The sequence below is a fragment of the Capra hircus genome, chromosome 11, assembly GCF_001704415.2.
Source record: "Capra hircus breed San Clemente chromosome 11, ASM170441v1, whole genome shotgun sequence".
Classification (NCBI taxonomy): Eukaryota; Metazoa; Chordata; class Mammalia; order Artiodactyla; family Bovidae; genus Capra; species Capra hircus.
Window position 1 is genome coordinate 137,898 of NC_030818.1, and position 19,431 is coordinate 157,328.

Below are 19,431 nucleotides of genomic sequence, written 5' to 3' on the forward strand. Positions count from 1 at the left end.
AAGATTCCCTGGAGAATGAAATGGCAACCCACTCCAGCATTCTTGCCCGGAGAATCCCATGGACAGAGGAGCCTGGAGGGCTGCAGTTGAGTTAGTGTATATAAAATAGGGTCCTATTTCTACTCAATATCTTATTATAACCTATAACAGAAAAGAATCTGAAAACTTTCAGATTCCAAATTACTTTGCTGCACGCCCGAAACTAAAACAATATTATAAACCAACTACCCTTGAATTTATAAAAGGAGGACACTAACCGAGGCTGTGGAGAGGCTGGCAAGCCAAAAGCATGGATTATGATTCTCTTTTAATCTGTTTACTGAGCACTTGCTATTTTCCCAGAACTGAGCTAAATGTTCCACATGCATGATCTGATTTTTTCTTCTTTCTTTTTGTTTCCTGTGTTTTGTCATCTTGCTTCAAATTTTCCATTTCTTTAATCACCTCATTTCTAAGGCTTTCTGATTTTTATTTATGTTGTCCTTTCATTGTTTTTATATTTTTTAAATTTCTTTCCATTTATCTGGAAGTACTAGGTCATGGTTTTCATCTTTTGTATGGGCATGTCTTTCTGGGATTTCTTCATTGACTGTAGAGAGTTTACCTTGTTTTCTTATAATAATTTGGACAGGATTTGACAAGAGTCCTTTTCTGTTGCTCCTATTTAGGGGAAATAAGTTTTCCCATATAGCTTTTCTAACTTTCTGACTATTCATTGGAAGGACTGATGCTGAAGCTGAAGCTCCAATATTTTGGCCACCTGCTGTGAAGAACCAACTTATTGGGAAAGACTCTGATGCTGGAAAACATTGAAGGCAGGAGAAGAAGGGGAAGACAGAGGATGAGGTGGTTGGATGGCATCACTGACTCAATGGACATGAGTTTGAGCAAACTCAGGGAGATAGTAAAGGACAAGGAAGCCTGGTGTGCTGCGGTCCATGGAGGTGCAAAGAGCTGGATATGATTTAGCAACTGAACAACAGCAACTTCCTGACAGCCTCTCCGTTTAGTCGTTTTTTAAGGCAGCCCATGCCTTCTCCGCTCCACTCTGTCCTCTCCTCTCTCACTTTTATCCGGACCATCTCTTTCATTTGCACCAACTTTCCTTGTTTGACTTAATTGGATTCTCCATCCATTAGAAAATGGACCTTTAAAGGTCTTAGGAAGTTTGAGAGATCCTTGGGGCCAGACTGTTCCAGCCATTGAAACTTCCTGTTGCAAAGATAAACCCCACATCCGAGACAACTGACCCAGAAATGCCAGTACCGATCCATATCCCAATACAATTATTGGGTTTTCAAGAAAAAGAAAAAACATTTTTGGGCAGCCTTATGATAGCAATAACAGTTAAAACAGGAGATGTGGAAGACTATATTTAAGATATTCAGGAAAAGAAAATGTGAGACAGGTGTTTTATGTCCAACTGAACAGTCATTGTTGGTAATGCTGTGTATGTTTTGAAAGTGTAAGAACTCAGGAACTGCCCTGTGAGTTCCTCTTGAGAAGTCTTCTGGACAGAGGTCAGGGTGAGGAGGGTGGTGATGCTCACCAAGGCTCAGCATCACAAAAAGAGAGATGGACCACAGGGGCTTCCTGGTAGAAGTATGTACTGCCGTCCTGCCCAAATGATAGAAACATCTCACCGGCATCCGATCAAGCCTCTGGAGTTTATAAGAAATACAGAGGCCAAAAACTTACAAACTTCCAGTCATAAGTACTAGGCATGTAATGTACAATATGAAGATTATGGTTGACACTGCTATCTAGTATATTTGAAAGTTGTTAAGGGACTAAATCCCAAGGGGAAAAAAAAAACTATTTTTTTTTAATTTGTATGAGATGATGGACATTAACTGAACTTACTGTGGTCATCTTTTCACAGTATATGAAAATCAAGTTATTATGCTGTACAACTTAAACTTACACAGTGCTATACGTCATTTTATTTCAGTGAAATTGGACCCCCAAAAAGAGAAATGCAGATCCTGTTAAATAACCCCACAGGGATGCAGTGAGCAAAATCAAGGTTGTGGGAGGCTTCCCTGGTGGTCCAGTGGTTAAGAATCCACCTGTCAATGCAGGGCGCACGGGACTGATCCTAGTCCAGGAAGACCCTACATGCCACAAGGCAGCTAAGCCTGTGCACCTAGAGCCCACACTCTGCAACGAGAGAGGCCGCCGCAATGAGAAGCCTTCAAACTGCAGCTAGAGGGTAACCCCTGCTCGCTGCAACTAGAGAAAGTCTGAGTGCACCCACGAAGACCCAATGCAACTAAAAAATAGATAAATAAGTTTTAAAAATCCAAGGTTGTGGGAAACAAGCCGTTTTCTTCAACAGATAAACTTCAAAGGAACGGCAGACAGAGAGGAGGAGCAGTCTTCTTCAAGACGACTATGGATTAAAAGGTGTAGGAGACACAGCAACCAACCGTAACGTGCAGAACTTATCTGCACCCTGGCTCAAAGTGTTAGAAATACGAGGGACAAGTGCAGAAATGCTTATCCTGACTAGAAATTTTAAGATATTAAAGGATTTTCTGTGTTGATCATTACTGGACTACGAGTACATGATGACCATTAAACCATTCATTCTACTTTTGTGTATTTGAATTTTTCCATAATGGAAAATGCATTAAGATTGCTTGTCTTAATGAATGGATAAAGAAGATATGGTATACGGTATATTTATATGCTGTACTGTGCTAAGCCGCTCCAAATTGTGTCCGACTCTTGGTGACCCTATGGACTGTTGCCCACCAGGCTCCTGTCCATGGCATTCTCCAGGGAAGAATACTGGAATGGATTGCCATGCCCTCCTCCAGGGGATCTTCCTGACCCAGGGATCGAACCTGAGTTTCCTGCATCTCCTGCATTGGCAAGTGGGTTCTTTACCACTAGCGCCACCTGGGAAGCCCATATATATATATGATATATGAATATATGTATACACACATATACAATGGAATACCAAAAGTAAGTGAAAAGTGTGTATATGTATACATACAATGGAATATTGTGTGTGTGTTCAGTTCAGCTTAGTTGGTCAGTCATGTCCAACTCTTTGCAACCCCATGAACTGCAGCACACCAGGCCTCCCTGTCCATTGCCGACTCCCGGAGTTTACTCAAATTCATGACCACTGAGTCAGTGATGCCATCCAACCATCTCATCCTCTGTCATCCCCTTCTCCTCCTGCCCTCAATCTTTCCCAGCATCAGGGTCTTTTCAAATGAGTCAGCTCTTCACATCAGGTGGCCAAAGTATTGGAGTTTCAGCTTCAGCATCAGTCCTTCCAAAGAACATCCAGGGCTGATCTCCTTTAGGATGGACTGGTTGGATCTCCTTGCAGTCCAAGGGACTCTCAAGAGTCTTCTCAAACACCACACTTCAAAAGCATCAATTCTGCGGTGCTCAGCTTTCTTTATAGTCCAACTCTTACATCCATACATGACTGCTGGAAAAACCATAGCCTTGTCTAGACGGACCTTTGTTGGCAAAGTAATATCTCTGCTTTTTAATATGCTGTCTACGTTGGTCAAAACTTTCCTTCCGAGGAGTCTTTTAATTTCATGGCTGCAGTCACCATCTGCAGTGATTTTGGAGCCCCCAAAAATAAAGTCAGCCACTGTTTCCACTGTTTCCCCATTTATTTGCCATGAACTGATGGGACTGGATGCCATGATCTTAGTTTTCTGAATACTGAGCTTTAAGCCAACTTTTTCACTCTCCTCTTTCACTTTCATCAAGAGGCTCTTTAGTTCTTCTTCACTTTCTGCCATAAGGGTGGTATAATCTGCATCTCTAAGGTTATTGATATTTCTCCCAAGAATCTTGATTACAGCTTGTGCTTCCTCCAGCCCAGTGTTTCTCATGATGTACTCTGCATAGAAGTTAAATAAGCAGGGTGACAGTATACAGCCTTGCCGTACTCCTTTTCCTATTTGGAACCAGTCTGTTGTTCCATGTCCACTTCTAACTGTTGCTTCCTGATCTGCATACAGATTTCTAAAGAGGCAGGTCAGGTGGTCTGGTATTCCCATCCCTTTCAGAATTTTCCACAGTTTATTGTGATCCACACAGTCAAAGGCTTTGGCATAGTCAATAAAGCAGAAACAGATGTTTTTCTGAAACTCTCTTGCTTTTTTGATGATCCAATGGATGTTGGCAATTTGATCTCTGGTTCCTCTGCCTTTTCTAAAACCAGCTTGAACATCTGGAAGTTCACGGTTCACATATTGCTGAAGCCGGGCTTGGAGAATTTTGAGCACGTGAGATGAGTTCAATTGTGCAGTAGTTTGAGCATTCTTTGCCTTTCTTAGGGATTGGAATGAAAACTGACCTTTTCAAGTCCTATGGCCACTGCTGAGTTTTCCAAATTTGCGTATATGTGTGTATATATATAAATATACATCTGACTCAGATAAAAGTCAGAAGGAAATTGTTTTAAAATATAATCCCCCATTCATTCATTCAATCATTCAAACATTTGATAAATCAGCCAGCCAGTTGGTTTCACAGTAACCAAATATCAAGGGGCTACTCTATCAGAGGCAGCTCTTTCAGATGTTGTTTAAAGGTCTCTGAGGAAAGCCTCATGATCCAAAAGTAAGAGAACCAAAGCTTTGCTCTATTCTGACTTCAAGATAACCTTCCAGATACCAAATCTGGTGCAACACCGTGATTTCTGCAGTCTCCCTGTGGTTTGCCTCTGCAGACTCTGCCTGCCTCTTCCACCCTCCTTTGTCTGGTTCTGAGCTACTACTTTTCTCTCTGCGCCCTCTCCTCCGGGTGCTCTGATCACTGTCCTGGATTTAAGCACCACGCGGGAGCGCTCAATGGCTAGGTCGTTTCTGACTCTTGTGTGGCCCCACAGGACTGTAATCCACCAGGCTACCAGTCAGTGGGATTTCCCAGGCAAGAATACAGGAGCGGGTTGCCATTTCCTTCTCCAGTGGATCTTCCTGGACCAGGGATCCAACCCACATCTCCTGCACTGGCCGGTGGATTCTTAACCACTGAGCCACTGGGGAGCCCATTTAAGCACCGCCATCACGCTAATATAATTACTCCGAACTGTGTCTCTGCGACCCTCCTTTGCCCTTGACTCCAGATTTTACATCCAACTGTTCACTTGGGTCTATTGGGAAAGGAAATATCTGGCCCCGCACTGGGCCTGGCACCTGCCCTCAACAGGAGATGAGGCATTCCTAGGGCCCGTGCTGGGTTTGCCATCTCATGTGGCCGTATATTTCCCTTCTTCCTGCTCCACAAGTGCTGTTCAGTTCTGCTGAGGTTGTATGCTGATGGCTCTCAGGCTCACCTGAAGCTCCAGTGTTTCAGATTCCTTGGTGAAGTGGGGAATCCTTCCACTGCACACGAGCAAGCTGCCCTGGGCAATTGCTGCTGAGAGACCTGCCCACCCTGGGGGATGGACGCCCTTGGCTGGAACTGATCTTGCACTGGCCAGAAGCGTGAGGACAGTGCCGCTTCATCCAGGGCCCGACCGCCTTGTATTTTCCTTGGTGACTCCAATATTAAGATGCAGTGGGCAGAGTACTTAAGCCTCCCTGGGACTGGTAACCAGGGCATGGTGCTGGGTGTGATGGTCCCTGTGGGCTTAATGAATGGATCTCCACTGCAATGTCACACAGACACATTAAGGTAACAAAAATGGTATTCTGATCAATGACCTACACTCAGGTGTCTTTAAAAAAACATCCCCACCATTTACAACCCCACCAACAGGAAAAAGAATGAAATAACACCATTTGCAGCAACATGGATGCACCTACAGATGATCGTACTAACTGAAGTCAGTCATACAAAGACAAATACTACATGATAACACTTAGATGTGGAATCTAACTAAATATTAATAATACAAGTCAACTCACCTACAAAACAGAAACTGACTCAGACGTCGAAAACAAAATCGTGGTTCCCAAAGAGGAGAGGTGAGGGGGTGGTGAATGAGTTTGGAATTAGCAGACACATACTACTAAACACCGGTGTTCTCGGTGGCTCAGTGATAAAGAGCTATCTGCCAGTGCAGGAGGCGCAGATTCGATCCCTGGGTCAGGAAGATCCCCTGGAGAAGGGAGTGGCAGCCCACTCCGGAATTCTCGTCTGGGAAATCCCATGGACAGAGGAGCCTGGCAGGCTACACAGTCCATGGGGTCGCAAAGAGTCGGACCTGACTCTAGAGACTAAACAACAACAACTACTATTACATAGACAGATAGATAGATAGATAGATAGATAGATAGATAGATAGATAGATAGTAAACCACAAAACTTTACTGTGTAGCACAGGGAACTCTATTCAGTATCTTGTAATAACCTACAATGGAAAAGAGCCTGAAGCTGTACATCTGAAACTAACATACTATTATAAATCAACTATAGTGAAATAAAAGCAAGAACAACCAAAAATAAACCTCCATCTGTCGCCGGGTCTTCATTGTCTCTGCCCATGGCACCATGCACCCTGTCACCCAAGATGGAGTCTGGGAAGCTTGCCCTCTTTTCCTGCTCGCATCCCTAGTGGGATAAGTTCCATGATGCTGTCTCCCAGTTCACCTTCCATCTTCCCTGTCCCCTGTTCAATCTGGCCCCGGACCTGCTAAGAGCCACATAAGTGGTTTCCCAGCATCCCGTCTCTTCTAGTCATCTCCAGCTCACGTCTACACAGCAACAGTGTGCCCATCAAATCAGTACAGCCCTCTTCTTAAACTTGACTTATATTCTCAGAACTACAACCTCCACCACCCACCCCGTCCTCAGGACTATAAGAGCTGGCTCAGGAATCTCTCTACCCAACCTCACTCGTTCTCAGCTCACACGCTGCTCCAGCAACAAGGTTCTATGTTTACCTTGTCACTTCCTCAAACATGCCAAATTCTTCCCTTCTTAAGCCTTTGCACGTATTCCTCTCTCTTTCTGGAATGGCATCGTTCCATGCCACCCACTAATACCCATTTTCACCTGGTTGGATCCTGCTCATCCTTTCAATCCCAGCATCACTGTCACTGCCTCAGAGAGGCTCTCAACTGTCCTCACCCCATAGGAGGTTTTATTCCCAGTCCCCTGTTGCTGTCGCGAAGTTGTGTCTCTTTGGCTCTTTGCAACCCCATGAACTGCAGCACGCCGGGCCTCCTCGTCCATCACCGACTCCCGGAGTCCACCCAAACCCATGTCCATTGAGTCAGTGATGCCATCCAACCATCTCATCCTCTGTCGTCCCCTTCTCCTCCTGCCTTCAGTCTTTCCCAGCATCAGGGTCTTTTCCAATAAGTCGGCTCTCTGCATCAGGTGGTATTGGAGCTTCGGCTTCAGCATCAGTCCCTCCAATGAATATTCAGGGCTGATGTCAGTCCTTTCAAAGCACTGGCCACAAATGCTGATTTGCTTACTTCTGTGCTCAGTGACCTGCGTCTTGCCTCCTCCAGCCCTACTCACACTCCAAGTTGGGCAGCATCTGTTAGATTCAGCATTGAATCCCTAACATGATCCTTGGTGCACAGCTGGTACCCAGTGAAAACTGGTCGAATGAATGAAGGTTTAAAAAGAGGAGGATGGGGATGAGAAAAGTAAATATTTTTTCCCAGCGTGGTGGACAAGGGTGTTTATTCCTCTCGTGCTGTTTTTTGGTTACCCATGTTGTCAGAGGGACAAGGTCTGTGGTTATGATTTCCTCAGTTCAGGAAGCTTCAAATCTTAAAAATATGCTCTTCTGACTAAGAAAGGAAACAGGGAACTAATCCAGGAAGCTAAATGGCTGCTTTCCATTCTGGAGTTCCGGAGCCTACCTCTGCATTTTTAGTGTGTAATTATGTGTCATCTCCTCTCATGCCAAGTTGGGTTCATCACCTTCCTTCAAGCGGTTGACTGGATGGGAGGGGGGGCAATTATTAAAGCACTCGCAAATTTTTCAGCAACACGGAGGTTCGGCATCTTGAGATTAGTTCCCTGTAAATAAGATGATCTCCCCACTGTGGTCACACACAGAGTGACTGCAAGACTCCTGAGAAGGTGAACGAAGTGGACAAGCAGTAGCCGCTGGTGGGATTCTAGGGCCACTCCGAGGTGGGGAGAGGGGGCCGTTGGATTGTTGAACTCCAGCCCATGTTCTGGGCCCCCATCAATGCTGTCCCACCAGATAGCAGGTAGAAGCACTATTTCTCCTTTTTGACAGGTTTGGGTGGCACCCTTTTGAGGCTTTTACTGGAAATAGCATCCATTAGACAAACTCCTGCTGAGAACAGAAGTGTCGACCAGGCACCGTCCACTCTCTTTGGAAAGGGTCCTGTCCAGCAGCTGATGGGGCACCTTGGTCATGTGACACCAGTGTTTCTGTTCCATCACCACCCAAGGGGGAACTCCATGTCCAGTTTACACTTAAACCATAAGATGAAAGTGTTAGTTGCTCAGTTGTGTCCGACTTGTTGTGATCCCATGGATTGTAGCCCACCAGGCTCCTCTGTCTGTGGAATTCTCTAGGCAAGAATACTGAAGTGGGTAGCCATTCCCTTCTCCAAGGGATCTTCCTGACCCGGGGATAGAACCCAGGTCTCCTCCATTGCAGGCGGACTCTTTACCATCTAAGCCACCAAGGAAGCATCTAAGATGAAAAATATCCCTCTAAAATCTCAGCATGGACTAGCTGCCACCTCATTCCCTGAGCCAGTTCTGCTCAGGCTTTTAGATAGTAAGTGTGGCCCTCAGAGAAGTCCAGGATGGGCTGCTGCAAGCTGTCCTCAGGCATGGAGGTCAGGGAAGAAGGACCAGTGGTTAGGGAGGAGGCTGGAAGGATAGGGGAGACCAAGAACACACAGCGAGTCTGGAAGGAGCTGGGACGTTCAAGCTGGAGAATGAGAAGCACTATGTTGGACAATGGGAAAGGCCAGTGGACTTGCTGGCCATGCTTGGCAGTGGGCCTCCAGGGAGGATGACCTCCACATCTCAGGAGAGGGGCCTGCTCGGTGGGACTGGGTGCCCTGATGTTTGTCAGGGCTGGCTCAGCCTTCCCAGAACAACAGTGCAGGTGGAGGTGAGCATACCTAGTATGTCTCACCTGGTCATACCTTACTGCTGGCTTATAGCTTGCAGTCCTGATTGGTGAGGGTCCAATCGCATCACTGCTTCAGAATGTTCAATATCCTTCCCGCTTCTGGCAGTGGCAAAACCCAGCATTTTTAGTGTTTCTTAAAATTCAGTTAACATCACAATCATATGAAAAAATGCAGATTTCCCAAGTCCTATCCAAAAAGAACTCAGTAGACCTGTTGGGGCATCAGAACTTATGTTTTATAAGCTTTCTGGGTGATCCTGGAGTGCCTGAAAGTTTGGGATCCACAGCACACAGGCCATGATATGGTAAGACTCCATTTTCCTCTAAGGGGGTTGGTCCTGCTGCAGGGAGGTGAGATGCTAATATATAATTAATAGGTGTAAGATCAGGAGAGCAGCTGGCAGACATACCCAGGATCCGCTGAGAAGGCACTATTTACAACAGCTAGGCCATAGAAGCAACTTAGATGCCGGTCGACAAATGAATGATATTACTCAGCCGTAAGAAAGAATTTCAGTCAGTACTAGTGAGATGGATGAATCTAGAGCCTGTTACACAGATTGAAGTAAATCAGAAAAACAAGTTTCATATATTAACGTATATATATGCATAACATATGACACATATTTACACTAAGATGACATTGGGCTCCTATGGGTCCCAACTTTGTCAAGCAACAATGGATTTCTTTGCTCAAGCCACTTATGACTATGTTCCTGAGCCTCCAGTGTTTCTTATTTATCTGCCTAAATATGCATTTTTTCAGCTCTCTTCTCTTATGAACCCATCTTTTCATTCAAACCAGATGATGATCACTGTAAATGTGTATCACAACTGAGGGCCAAATATGGAGAAGACCTGAGCAAGAAAGAAAAATTCTCACAAGAGTAAAATGTGCTTCTGTCCACAGCATTACCAGGAGAGTAGGGGCTGGTCTCGTTCTTGTGAAGAACAACACAACAGCACTTGGTCCAAAGGAAGTGAGCATACAACCAACTGCCCCCAACTCCAGCCCCAGATACATGGCCCAGAGACAGAGGTGGGGAAAGAAGACTTCATCAGCACTGTTGGTGGTGATGGGGAGGGGACTGTCACCTGGTTGTCCACGACAAGGGCACCAAAAGGTGAGATGCCCACACACCTCATGGAAGATGGAATGGCCATCAGAGGCACCCAGTGCTCAGAGAAAGAAACCAGCTGAGGTCTGTAACTCAATGCTAGTCTGACTCTTTGTGACCCCACGGACTATACAGTCCAAGGAATTCTCCAGGCCAGAATACTGCAGTGGGTAGTCATTCCCTTCTCCAAGGGATCTTCCCAACCCAGGGATCAAACCCAGGTCTCCTGCATTGCAGGCAGATTCCTTACCAGCTGAGCCAGCAGGGAAGCCCTAAGTTAGAAGTTCAGTTCAGTTGTTCAGTCATGTCTGACTCTTTGCAACCCCATGAACCACAGCACGCCAGGCCTCCCTGTATATCACCAACTCCCAGAGTCCACCCAAACTCATGTCCATCAAGTCAGTGATTCCATCCAACCATCTATCTCTGTCATCCCCTTCTCCTCCTGCCTTCAATCTTTCCCAGCATCAGAGTCTTTTCTAATAAGTCAGCTCTTCACCTCAGGTGGCCAAAGTACTGGAGTTTCAGCTTCAACATCAGTCCTTCCAATAAACACCCAGGACTGATCTCCTTTAGGATGGACTGGTTGGATCTCCTTGCAGTCCAAGGGACTCTCAAGAGTCTTCTCCAACACCACAGTTCAAAAGCATCAATTCTTCAGCGTTCAGTTTTCTTTATAGTCCAACTCTCACATCCATACATGACTACTGGAAAAACCATAGCCTTGACTAGATGGATCTTTGTTGGCAAAGTAATGTCTCTACTTTTTAACATGCTATCTACTTTCCTTCCAAGGAGTAAGCGTCTTTTAATTTCATGGCAGCAATCACCATCTGCAGTGATTTTGGAGCCCAAAAAGATAAAGTCAGCCACTGTTTCCACTGTTTCCCCATCTATTTGCCATGAACTGATGAGACCAGATGCCATGATCTTAGTTTTCTGAATGTTGAATTTTAAGCCAACTTTGTCACTCTCCTCTTTCACTTTCATCAAGAGTTTAGTTCTTCTTCACTTTCTGCCATAAGGGTGGTATCATCTGTATATCTGAGGTTACTGATATTTCTCCTGGCAATCTTGATTCCAGCTTGTGCTTCCTCACGCCCAGTGTTTCTCAGGATGTACTCTGCATAGAAGTTAAAAAAGCAGGGTGACAATATACAGCCTTGACGTACTCGTTTTCCTACTTGGAACACATCTGTTGTTCCATGCCCAGCTCTAATTGTTCCTTCCTGACCTGCATAAAAGTTTTTCAAGAGGCAGGTCAGGTGGTCTGGTATTTCCATCTCTTTCAGAATTTTCCACAGTTTATTGTGATCCACATAGTCAAAGGCTTTGGCATAGTCAATAAAGCAGAAACAGATGTTTTTCTGGAACTCTCTTGCTTTTTCGATGATCCAGTGGATGTTGGCAATTTGATCTCTGGTTCCTCTGCCTTTTCTAAAACCAGCTTGAATGTCTGAAAGGTCACGGTTCATGTATTGCTGGAGCCTGGCTTGGAGAATTAGAAGTTAGAAGTACAGACACCCAAAGCGATGGCAATGAAATGCTGCTGTAGTCCCACATCTGCTGCCGTAGTTTAGTACACATAAGGTGCTGATCCTGGATGGAGAGCTTTCAAGGTCAAGGCTAAGTCCAGATATTGGCATTTTCAGTGTTTGCAGGTCACATGGCTTGATTTCCTGGGTGTTTCCCAGATAACTCTGAGAGCTGGTACCTGTCATCAACCTTCAAACCATGGTTCTTTCCAGGAGACAGGAAATGGAGGTCTAGATCCATGAATATGGTTCCAGTCGCCCAGGGCCCGTCATTATCAGCCTGCTTTTGTCCTTAGAGATGGCCTGTCTTCCTGATGTTCCTTTATATTTTCAAGTTATTCATGCACTAGAAGTCCTCTCCAAGCTACTCTTCACAATAAACTTACTGATATTTATCCAACATTTGCATTTTCCCCTTCAAAGCTTGGGCAAGTCATGGACATTCTGCCCCAGCAGAAGTCCCATGAATCTTGTTCTGAAAATGACTGGTATCCATGATATTTTGACCATATACATTTTTTCTTTGACCATGCCAGTTGACATGTAGAATCTCAGTTCCTCATCCAGGGATCAAACCTGTGCCCTCTGCGGTGCAATCATGGAGTCTCAATCCCTGGATGGCCAGGGAAGTCCTTGACCATATGCTTTTGAAAAGCCAACAAATTATGTGTGCCATGGCTGATTTTCCTCTCCCTCAAGAAAGTACTATTTTCCATGAAAAGATGCTCAACATCATTCTTTATTAGAGAAATGCAAATCAAAACTGCAATGAGGTATCACCTCACACCTTCAGAAAGGCCATCATCAAAAAATCTACCAGCAATAAATGCTGGAGAGGGTGTAAAGAAAAGGGGACCCTCTTGCACTGGTGGTGGGAATGTAAATTGATATAGCCACTAGGAGAACAGTATGGAAATTATTCTCAAAAACTAGGAATAAAACTACATTATGACCCAGCAACCCTGCTATTGGACATATAGGCTGAGAAAGCCATAATTGAAAAAGACACGTGTACCCCAATGTTCACAGGAGCGCTATTTACAACAGCTGGGACGTGGGAGCAGCCTCGATGTCCATCAGCAGACGGATAAAGAAGGTGTGGGGCACATACACAATGGAATGTTACGCGGCCACAAAAAGGAATGCATTTGAGTCAGTTCCGATGAGATGGATGGCTTGTTATACAGAGTGAGGTAAGTCAGAAAGAGAAAAACACAATTCGTATATTAAAGCACATTGGAGTCTAGAAAACTGCTACTGATGAACCTATTTGCAGGACAGGAGTAAACATGAAGATTTACAAAACAGACTTTGGACACAGTGGGGGAGGGAGAGGGGATGCATTGAGGGAGGAGCACTGACGTACACATACCACATGTGAGACAGAGCCGGTGGGGAGCTGCTGTCTAGCACAGGAGCTCAGCCTGGTGCTCTGTGACAGCCGTGAGGGCTGGGGTGGCATGAGGGGGAGCAGGGAGGTTCAGGAGGGAGGGACATATGCGTGCTTGTGGCTGATTCATGTTGTTGTATGGAAGAAGCCAACACAACATTGTAAAGCAATTATCCTCCAATTAAAAAAAAAAAATGTACTGTTTTCAAGGTTAGCACAGAGGAAAAAAGAAGCCTTTTCATGCCTCCTTCTCAGCTAAATGGTTTCTCCTGTAGCTTGTCTACACCAAGCCCCAATGCAGTCACAAAGGACTCCTGAGAAATTTCCTCAGCATTATAGATCACAAAGAACCTTGCCATCAAACGGCAACCCCGGAGCAAAGCAGTCCAAATAAGAAACGTCTCTCTGCGGTATCTCCCCTGGCCCCTCCCCAGCCCACAGCAGGCTTCTTGCCCCAACTCTGCGATAAGAGTGCATATGTCAACCAGTTCAGCCTGTCCTCTAGCTGTGACCTTGGGCAAATTCCTTCACCTCTCTATGCGTCCATTTCCCTATAGGTAAAACAAGACTAAATCGTTGAGAGGGTCTGGCAAGGGATTCTGGAGATAGAGGCCAGCCCAGGCATGGAGTGAGTCATCAGACAGGTTGGCTACGGCTCTGTGTTGAAAAATCAGGGAGAAAATGCCCCTTGGAATGACCCCTCCCATCCAGCAGGCCCCTGGGAAGGAGGGACCGTACCTTTACAGCGGGGTTGCTCCCCCGTCCAGGTGCCGTTGGGAAGACACACCACACTGCTGGGCCCGACCAGCCGGAAGCCGGGATTGCAAGTAAAATGGACTTCGTGATCCACTAAGTACTTGCTTCCAAACTTTCTGCCATCCAGAGGGGCATTCAGAGCAGGGCAGGAAACTGTAAGGGAAAAAGGAAGGCCCACGAGCATTTAGACATCATTCTGGATTACAATCCATAAAGAAGGCTGAGTGCAGAAGAACTGATGCTTTTGAATTATGGTGCTAGAGAAGACTCTCGAGAGTCCCTTGGACAGCAAGGAGATCAAACCAGTCAGTCCTAAAGGAAATCAACCCTGATATTCATAATGATGAAGCTGAAGCTCCAGGTCTCTGGCCATTTGATGCGAAGAGCCCACTCACTGTAAAAGCCCCTGATGCTGGGAAAGATTGAGGGTAGGAGGACAAGGGGGCAACAGAGGATGAGATGGCTGGATGGCATCACCGACTCAATGGACATGAATTTGAGCAACCTTCAGCAGGGAGTGAAGGACAGGGAAGCCTGGCGTGCTGCAGTCCGTGGGGTCGCAAAAAGCCGGACAAGATGGAGCAACTGAAGGGCAACAACTGCCTTACAGTGGGCTTCCCCAGTGGTTCAGCAGAAAGAATCTGCCTGCCAGGGCAGGAGATGCGGATCTGATCCTGGGTCGGGAAGACCCCCTGAAGAAGGAAATGGCAACACACTCTAGTATTCTTACCTGGGAAATCCCACAGACAGAGGAGCCTGGAGGGCTATAGACATGGGGTCACAAAAGAATCAGACATGACTTCGTGACTAAACAGCAACAAACTGGATCACAAAGCTTCTCACCCTCAGCACCCGCAGGCTGAGCGCCTGCTGCAAGCTGTGCACTGGGCTCCACATCTTATTTTGTATTAAATGTTTTGGCTGCACCACAAAGCTTGCAGGGTCTTAGTTCCCTGATAAATGATCTAATTCAAGCCCTTGGCAGTGACAGCTCGGAGGCCTAGCCACTGGACTGGCAGGGAAGTCCTTGGACTGCACATTCAAAATACTACGTGTCACTGAATACTCAGAGCACTCTTGGGCACAGGTAATGCATGCCCGCTTGGTGACAGATGAGATCATGGCTTAGACACACTGTGGTGTGCAGGGCCTGGCAATGTGGGAGGGTGGGAGCTGGGACCCCTGTAGGGCCCACCCACTCGTTCTGCTCTCTTGGATCCCCAGCCTCCCCAGGGTCTCCTTGGTTCTCCCAGACAGGCCATACTCAGCCCCATCTCCAGGCCCTGGTTTTTGCCCTTTTCCCTGCCTAGAATGTTCTCTCCCCAAGGACTGCCCATCTCTGGCGGCTTTGACTATCTAGGTCTTGACTTGAACGCCCACCGCTTTCCAGGGCGTTCTTCCATCATGTTCCACTAAGATTCTTCCCCTGCCCATGAGCTCACTTGGCTTTCTTCTAATGTTTGTAACTGTTGGCATTATCTTATCGACATGTTTGTTGGTACATTTGATGTCAGTCTACCCCTCAGAACTCCCAGTGGGGCAGAGACCTCGCCTGACCTCCTGTCTCGTCTGTATCCCCGTCACCAGCTTGTAGTGAAGGCCTGGTAAATAATTCTTGACCAAATGAATGAATGAAAAATTGTTTATTGTATTCTTACTGTCTGCCAGGCACCCTATTAGGAGTTTGAGACAATTAGTGAACAAACAGATGAAACTCAGCTCTCAGGAAGCTTCCTTCCATCAGGGAAGACACTCGACAAGCAAGATCCACAAGCAAATGGCAGAGTGTGACAAGAGGTGACAAGTGCCGTGTAGAAAGTAAAGTAGCACAGGGGAAGCCAGAGGAGGGGTGTGTTTTGGGTATAGTGGGCAGGGGAGGCCTCCTTGGGACAAAGAGCTGAAGAAGCTAAAGGCATGACTATGCAGGTATCCAAGGAGGATAGAGGGATCAAGTTGGTGCGAAGGCCCTGAGATAGGCATGTGCCTGGCAAGTCTGAGGAATGTCCGGGAGACCGCCATGACTGCAGCGGGGTGAACAAACTGGACAGCAATAGGGCATGAAGACAGAGAGGCAATAGGGAGTTAGAGACAGCAGTGCCGTGGCATCCCAGAGGAGAGAAAAGGCCACGTAACTTGCTCTTGGTGTGCAGCGGGGCTGGAGAGGGGAGACGGTCCCTGTTCCTCCCCAGTCTGCAGCCAAGCTCCACTCGTGGTCCACGCTGGTCTAAAGGAAGGCTGCCCCAAGTTGGGACAGCTTGGGTTTGGATTTGTCTGAGCTGGAAATTCAGTCACTTCTAACTCGTTTTTAAGGTAAGATCCAAATGTCATTTGTAAAAATACTTTCAGGGTTTTAGACAGATGAAAACAAAGCTGTTGCTTCAGCTGTATAGGCTGTAGTTTGTGATGGAGAATAGCTCAGCATCTACTAGGCGGACAGCATCCGTCCACACATCGCTCCAGGGGCGGGGGAACAGCCACTTGCATCTCTGTCCCATATCCCCACCCCCGTGTCCTGGGAGAAGAGTGGGAGCCGGTTCACTCCCTGAGGACGCTCAGTGCCCTTTGGGTTCTGGGGAACATTTGACGATTGACACGTGACCTTCTGTTAGTGAACTTCCAAGTGGGCACCCACAGTAATGACCTTGTGAGCAGAAAGCCAGGCGAACCCACATCCCAACACTTGGGCACCCCCAGCTCACTGCCTTAGTCCCTGCAAGTACACGACTTTATATTTCTCTTTGAAAAATCTCCTACTGCATTGTGCTGAAGAGGATTTAAAACGCTTTGGGGGAAAGGAGTAGGGTCTCCATGGGGAAGAGACATTTTTAAAACCTTCAAAGAAAGAAAACTTACCCACTGGAGCAACTCACAGGCAAATGGTATCGGAATGGATGGAATCATATCTCCATATGGCTCCATAATGCAAGGATCAAACCTGGGTCTCCTGCATTGCAGGGAATTCTTTACCATTTCAGGTACCTGAGCAGGCCCCCATACATGTCAGCAGACTTAGTGAATGGATGTGCATGGGTGCATGCGAAGTTGCTTCAGTTGTGTCTGACTCCTTGTGACCCCACTGACCGTAGCATGGCAGGCTCCTCTGTCCATGGGAATCTTTAGGCGAGAATACTGCAGGGGGCTGCTGTACCCTCCTCCAGGGGATCTTCCCAACCCTGGGATCAAATTCACTTCTCTTGTGCCTCCTGCATTGGCAGGTGGGTCTTTACCAAGAGCACCACCTGGGAAATCCCAATGAATGGATACAGATTCAATAAAAATCTATTTTCAGGCATTTCCCAAATGGTAGCCAAAAGATTCTGTTGGGTGGGACGACATGCCCCTTGGCTGGTTCATTTTATCATGATCGTCTCTTGGTGAGCCTACAGGGCCTCCACCATCCCAGAGGATGTAACATGTAAGAAAGAGCTCAGCAGGAAATCAGTCCTGGCGATTTGGGGACGTTATTGGAATGAGGCTGCGGAGATAAGTCCTAAAGCTGATGGACTGTGAAGTTTTCAGGGAAGAAAGGCTGGGAAAATAGGAGGGAGATACTCAGAAATAAACCAGAAAGAAGGCCAAGAATTCTTTGGTACTGAAAATTATTCTTCCTGATTCCCAAGCAAATGCCCTTTTAAAAAAAAGAAAAGGTAATTTTCCTTCTAACTGCAGTGTGATCTGGGGCAAGCCTCTGGCTTCCCCTGGGCACCTGTCAGGGCCCTTTACCCTGCAAGGTGGTGCTGACAGCTGCCCGCCCCCATGTCCAATGCACGAGGGAGACAAATTGCACGGCAGCAATTCTTTAAAAAGAGAATTGGCCACTTTTTTTTTTTTAAGGTGTGTCCTGTGGGATCCTGGTTCCCTGATCCCAAACCCATGACCATAGTGCAGAGTCTTAACTGCTAGACCAACAAGAATGTCCCAAGAATTGGCCACTTTAAAAAGGTCTCGCATAGCTCAGGAAAAAAAGACCTTGAACCCAGAAGCAAGAAGATTAGTAATTTAACCATAGCTATGTTTCTTTTTAAATATATACATATGCATATATGTGTATTTATTTGGCTGTGCTGGGTCTTAGTTGCAGTACATAGGATCTTCAGTCTTGGCTACGGCATGAAGGACCTTTTTCTTCAGTTGTGGGATCCAGCTCCCTGAGCAGGGATCGATCCCTGGTCCCCTGCACTGGGACCGCAGCCTTAGTCACTGGACTACCAGGGAAAACCCCTACCTTTTCTTTTCTGTATTCATGGACAGGGACCTCAAAGATGGGCAGGGCAGCTGTAGAAATTCCCTTCTGCAGGCTTTTCTTGGAAACTCCCAGAAACCCGCAGGCACTCTGATCCCATGAAAACAGGAAGGACCAGTGCGGTTGAGCCTCAGCAGTGAACAAAATCCCCGGAACAGAACCCACTATCACTAACTCACGTTTCTTGGCCTCAGTTTCCACATCTGCAGCCAAAAGGGGGGATGCCACGCTGTGACAAGCCCCAGCGAAGGCCGCGGCCTCTCGGCACCTTGGAAAGTGTGAGGCCTTTGGCCACCAGGTCCAGCTCTGCACCCATGCAGCCAAAGAAAACAGGAGTTGACTCAGGGCTGTGGAGACTCTAGATTTGCTACCAGAGTCTGCAAAAGTGGAAAATCTAACCCAGGAAATCCATCTCACACCACCAAGGAGGCCCTGGAGAAAAGCGTCTTAAGTGAGTGAAGACATCAGATATGCCTCAGGCTGATGACTTACACAAATATATGGCAACCCTACCCAACCCCCCATAACCCTGTGTGCATGTGAGCAAAAGTGTTAGTCCATCACTCATGTCTGACTTTTGCGACCCCGTGTATTGCAGCCCACCAGGCTCCTCTGTCAATGGGATTCTCCTGGCAAGAATACTGGAGTGGGTAGCTGTTCCCTTCTCCAGGAGAATCTTCCCAACCCAAGGATTGTACCCAGGTCTCCCATATTGCAGGCAGATTCTTTACTGCATGAGCCATCAGAGTCATCATGACTTAAACAAACATACAACAGGCTCCCTGACCCCTGACACCCTGAGGAGAGGCCAGAAGAAATGCAGCCACCCATGCCAGGACTTGACAGCGTGCAATCCATTACTGGGACAACCAGGAAAGGCCCAGTGTCTGTCAGAGTCCTACCCCAGGGGAAGGGGTCTGGGGGCAGGGGGGAGGACAGCAGAGACAAATGCAAATTGCCCTCAGCAGCCCCTCCATCCCAACCCACGGCACTAACAGGGGGCTCATGGAAAAGGAATAATTTTCACGCCTGGAAAACAAGCCAGTGTTGGTTCATGGGCTGTACCCAGCAGGCCACAGGAGTGAGAGCTATTAATGGTGGAGAAGCCATGAATGTTCCAGGAGAGGGTGTGTGGGACCCCTCTTTGCTTTTCATTCAGTTTGCCGTGAAATGACAACTGCTCTAAAAAAAAAAATAGTCTATTAAATGACAAAACAAGAAAAATGAACCAACTAGGGTCTCTCCTGATGGGGATGCAGGCTCTGAAAGTTGTGCCTTTCGACCATTCTCTGGAGAAGCTATGCATGGGGTTCTCCAGG

The 19,431-nt window shown here is 46.8% G+C and overlaps 1 protein-coding gene across 2 annotated transcripts in view; it reads right to left on the bottom strand.

The window, feature by feature from the left end:
- The window catches only part of FBLN7 (fibulin 7), a 57,069-nt gene that overhangs the window by 13,217 nt on the left and 24,421 nt on the right, over positions 1 to 19,431 (bottom strand). For both annotated transcript variants that reach the window (XM_018054800.1, XM_018054801.1), the window contains exon 3: positions 13,852 to 14,022. In XM_018054800.1, the coding sequence (XP_017910289.1) occupies positions 13,852 to 14,022 (171 nt within the window). The remainder of the gene's footprint in view (positions 1 to 13,851; positions 14,023 to 19,431) is intronic.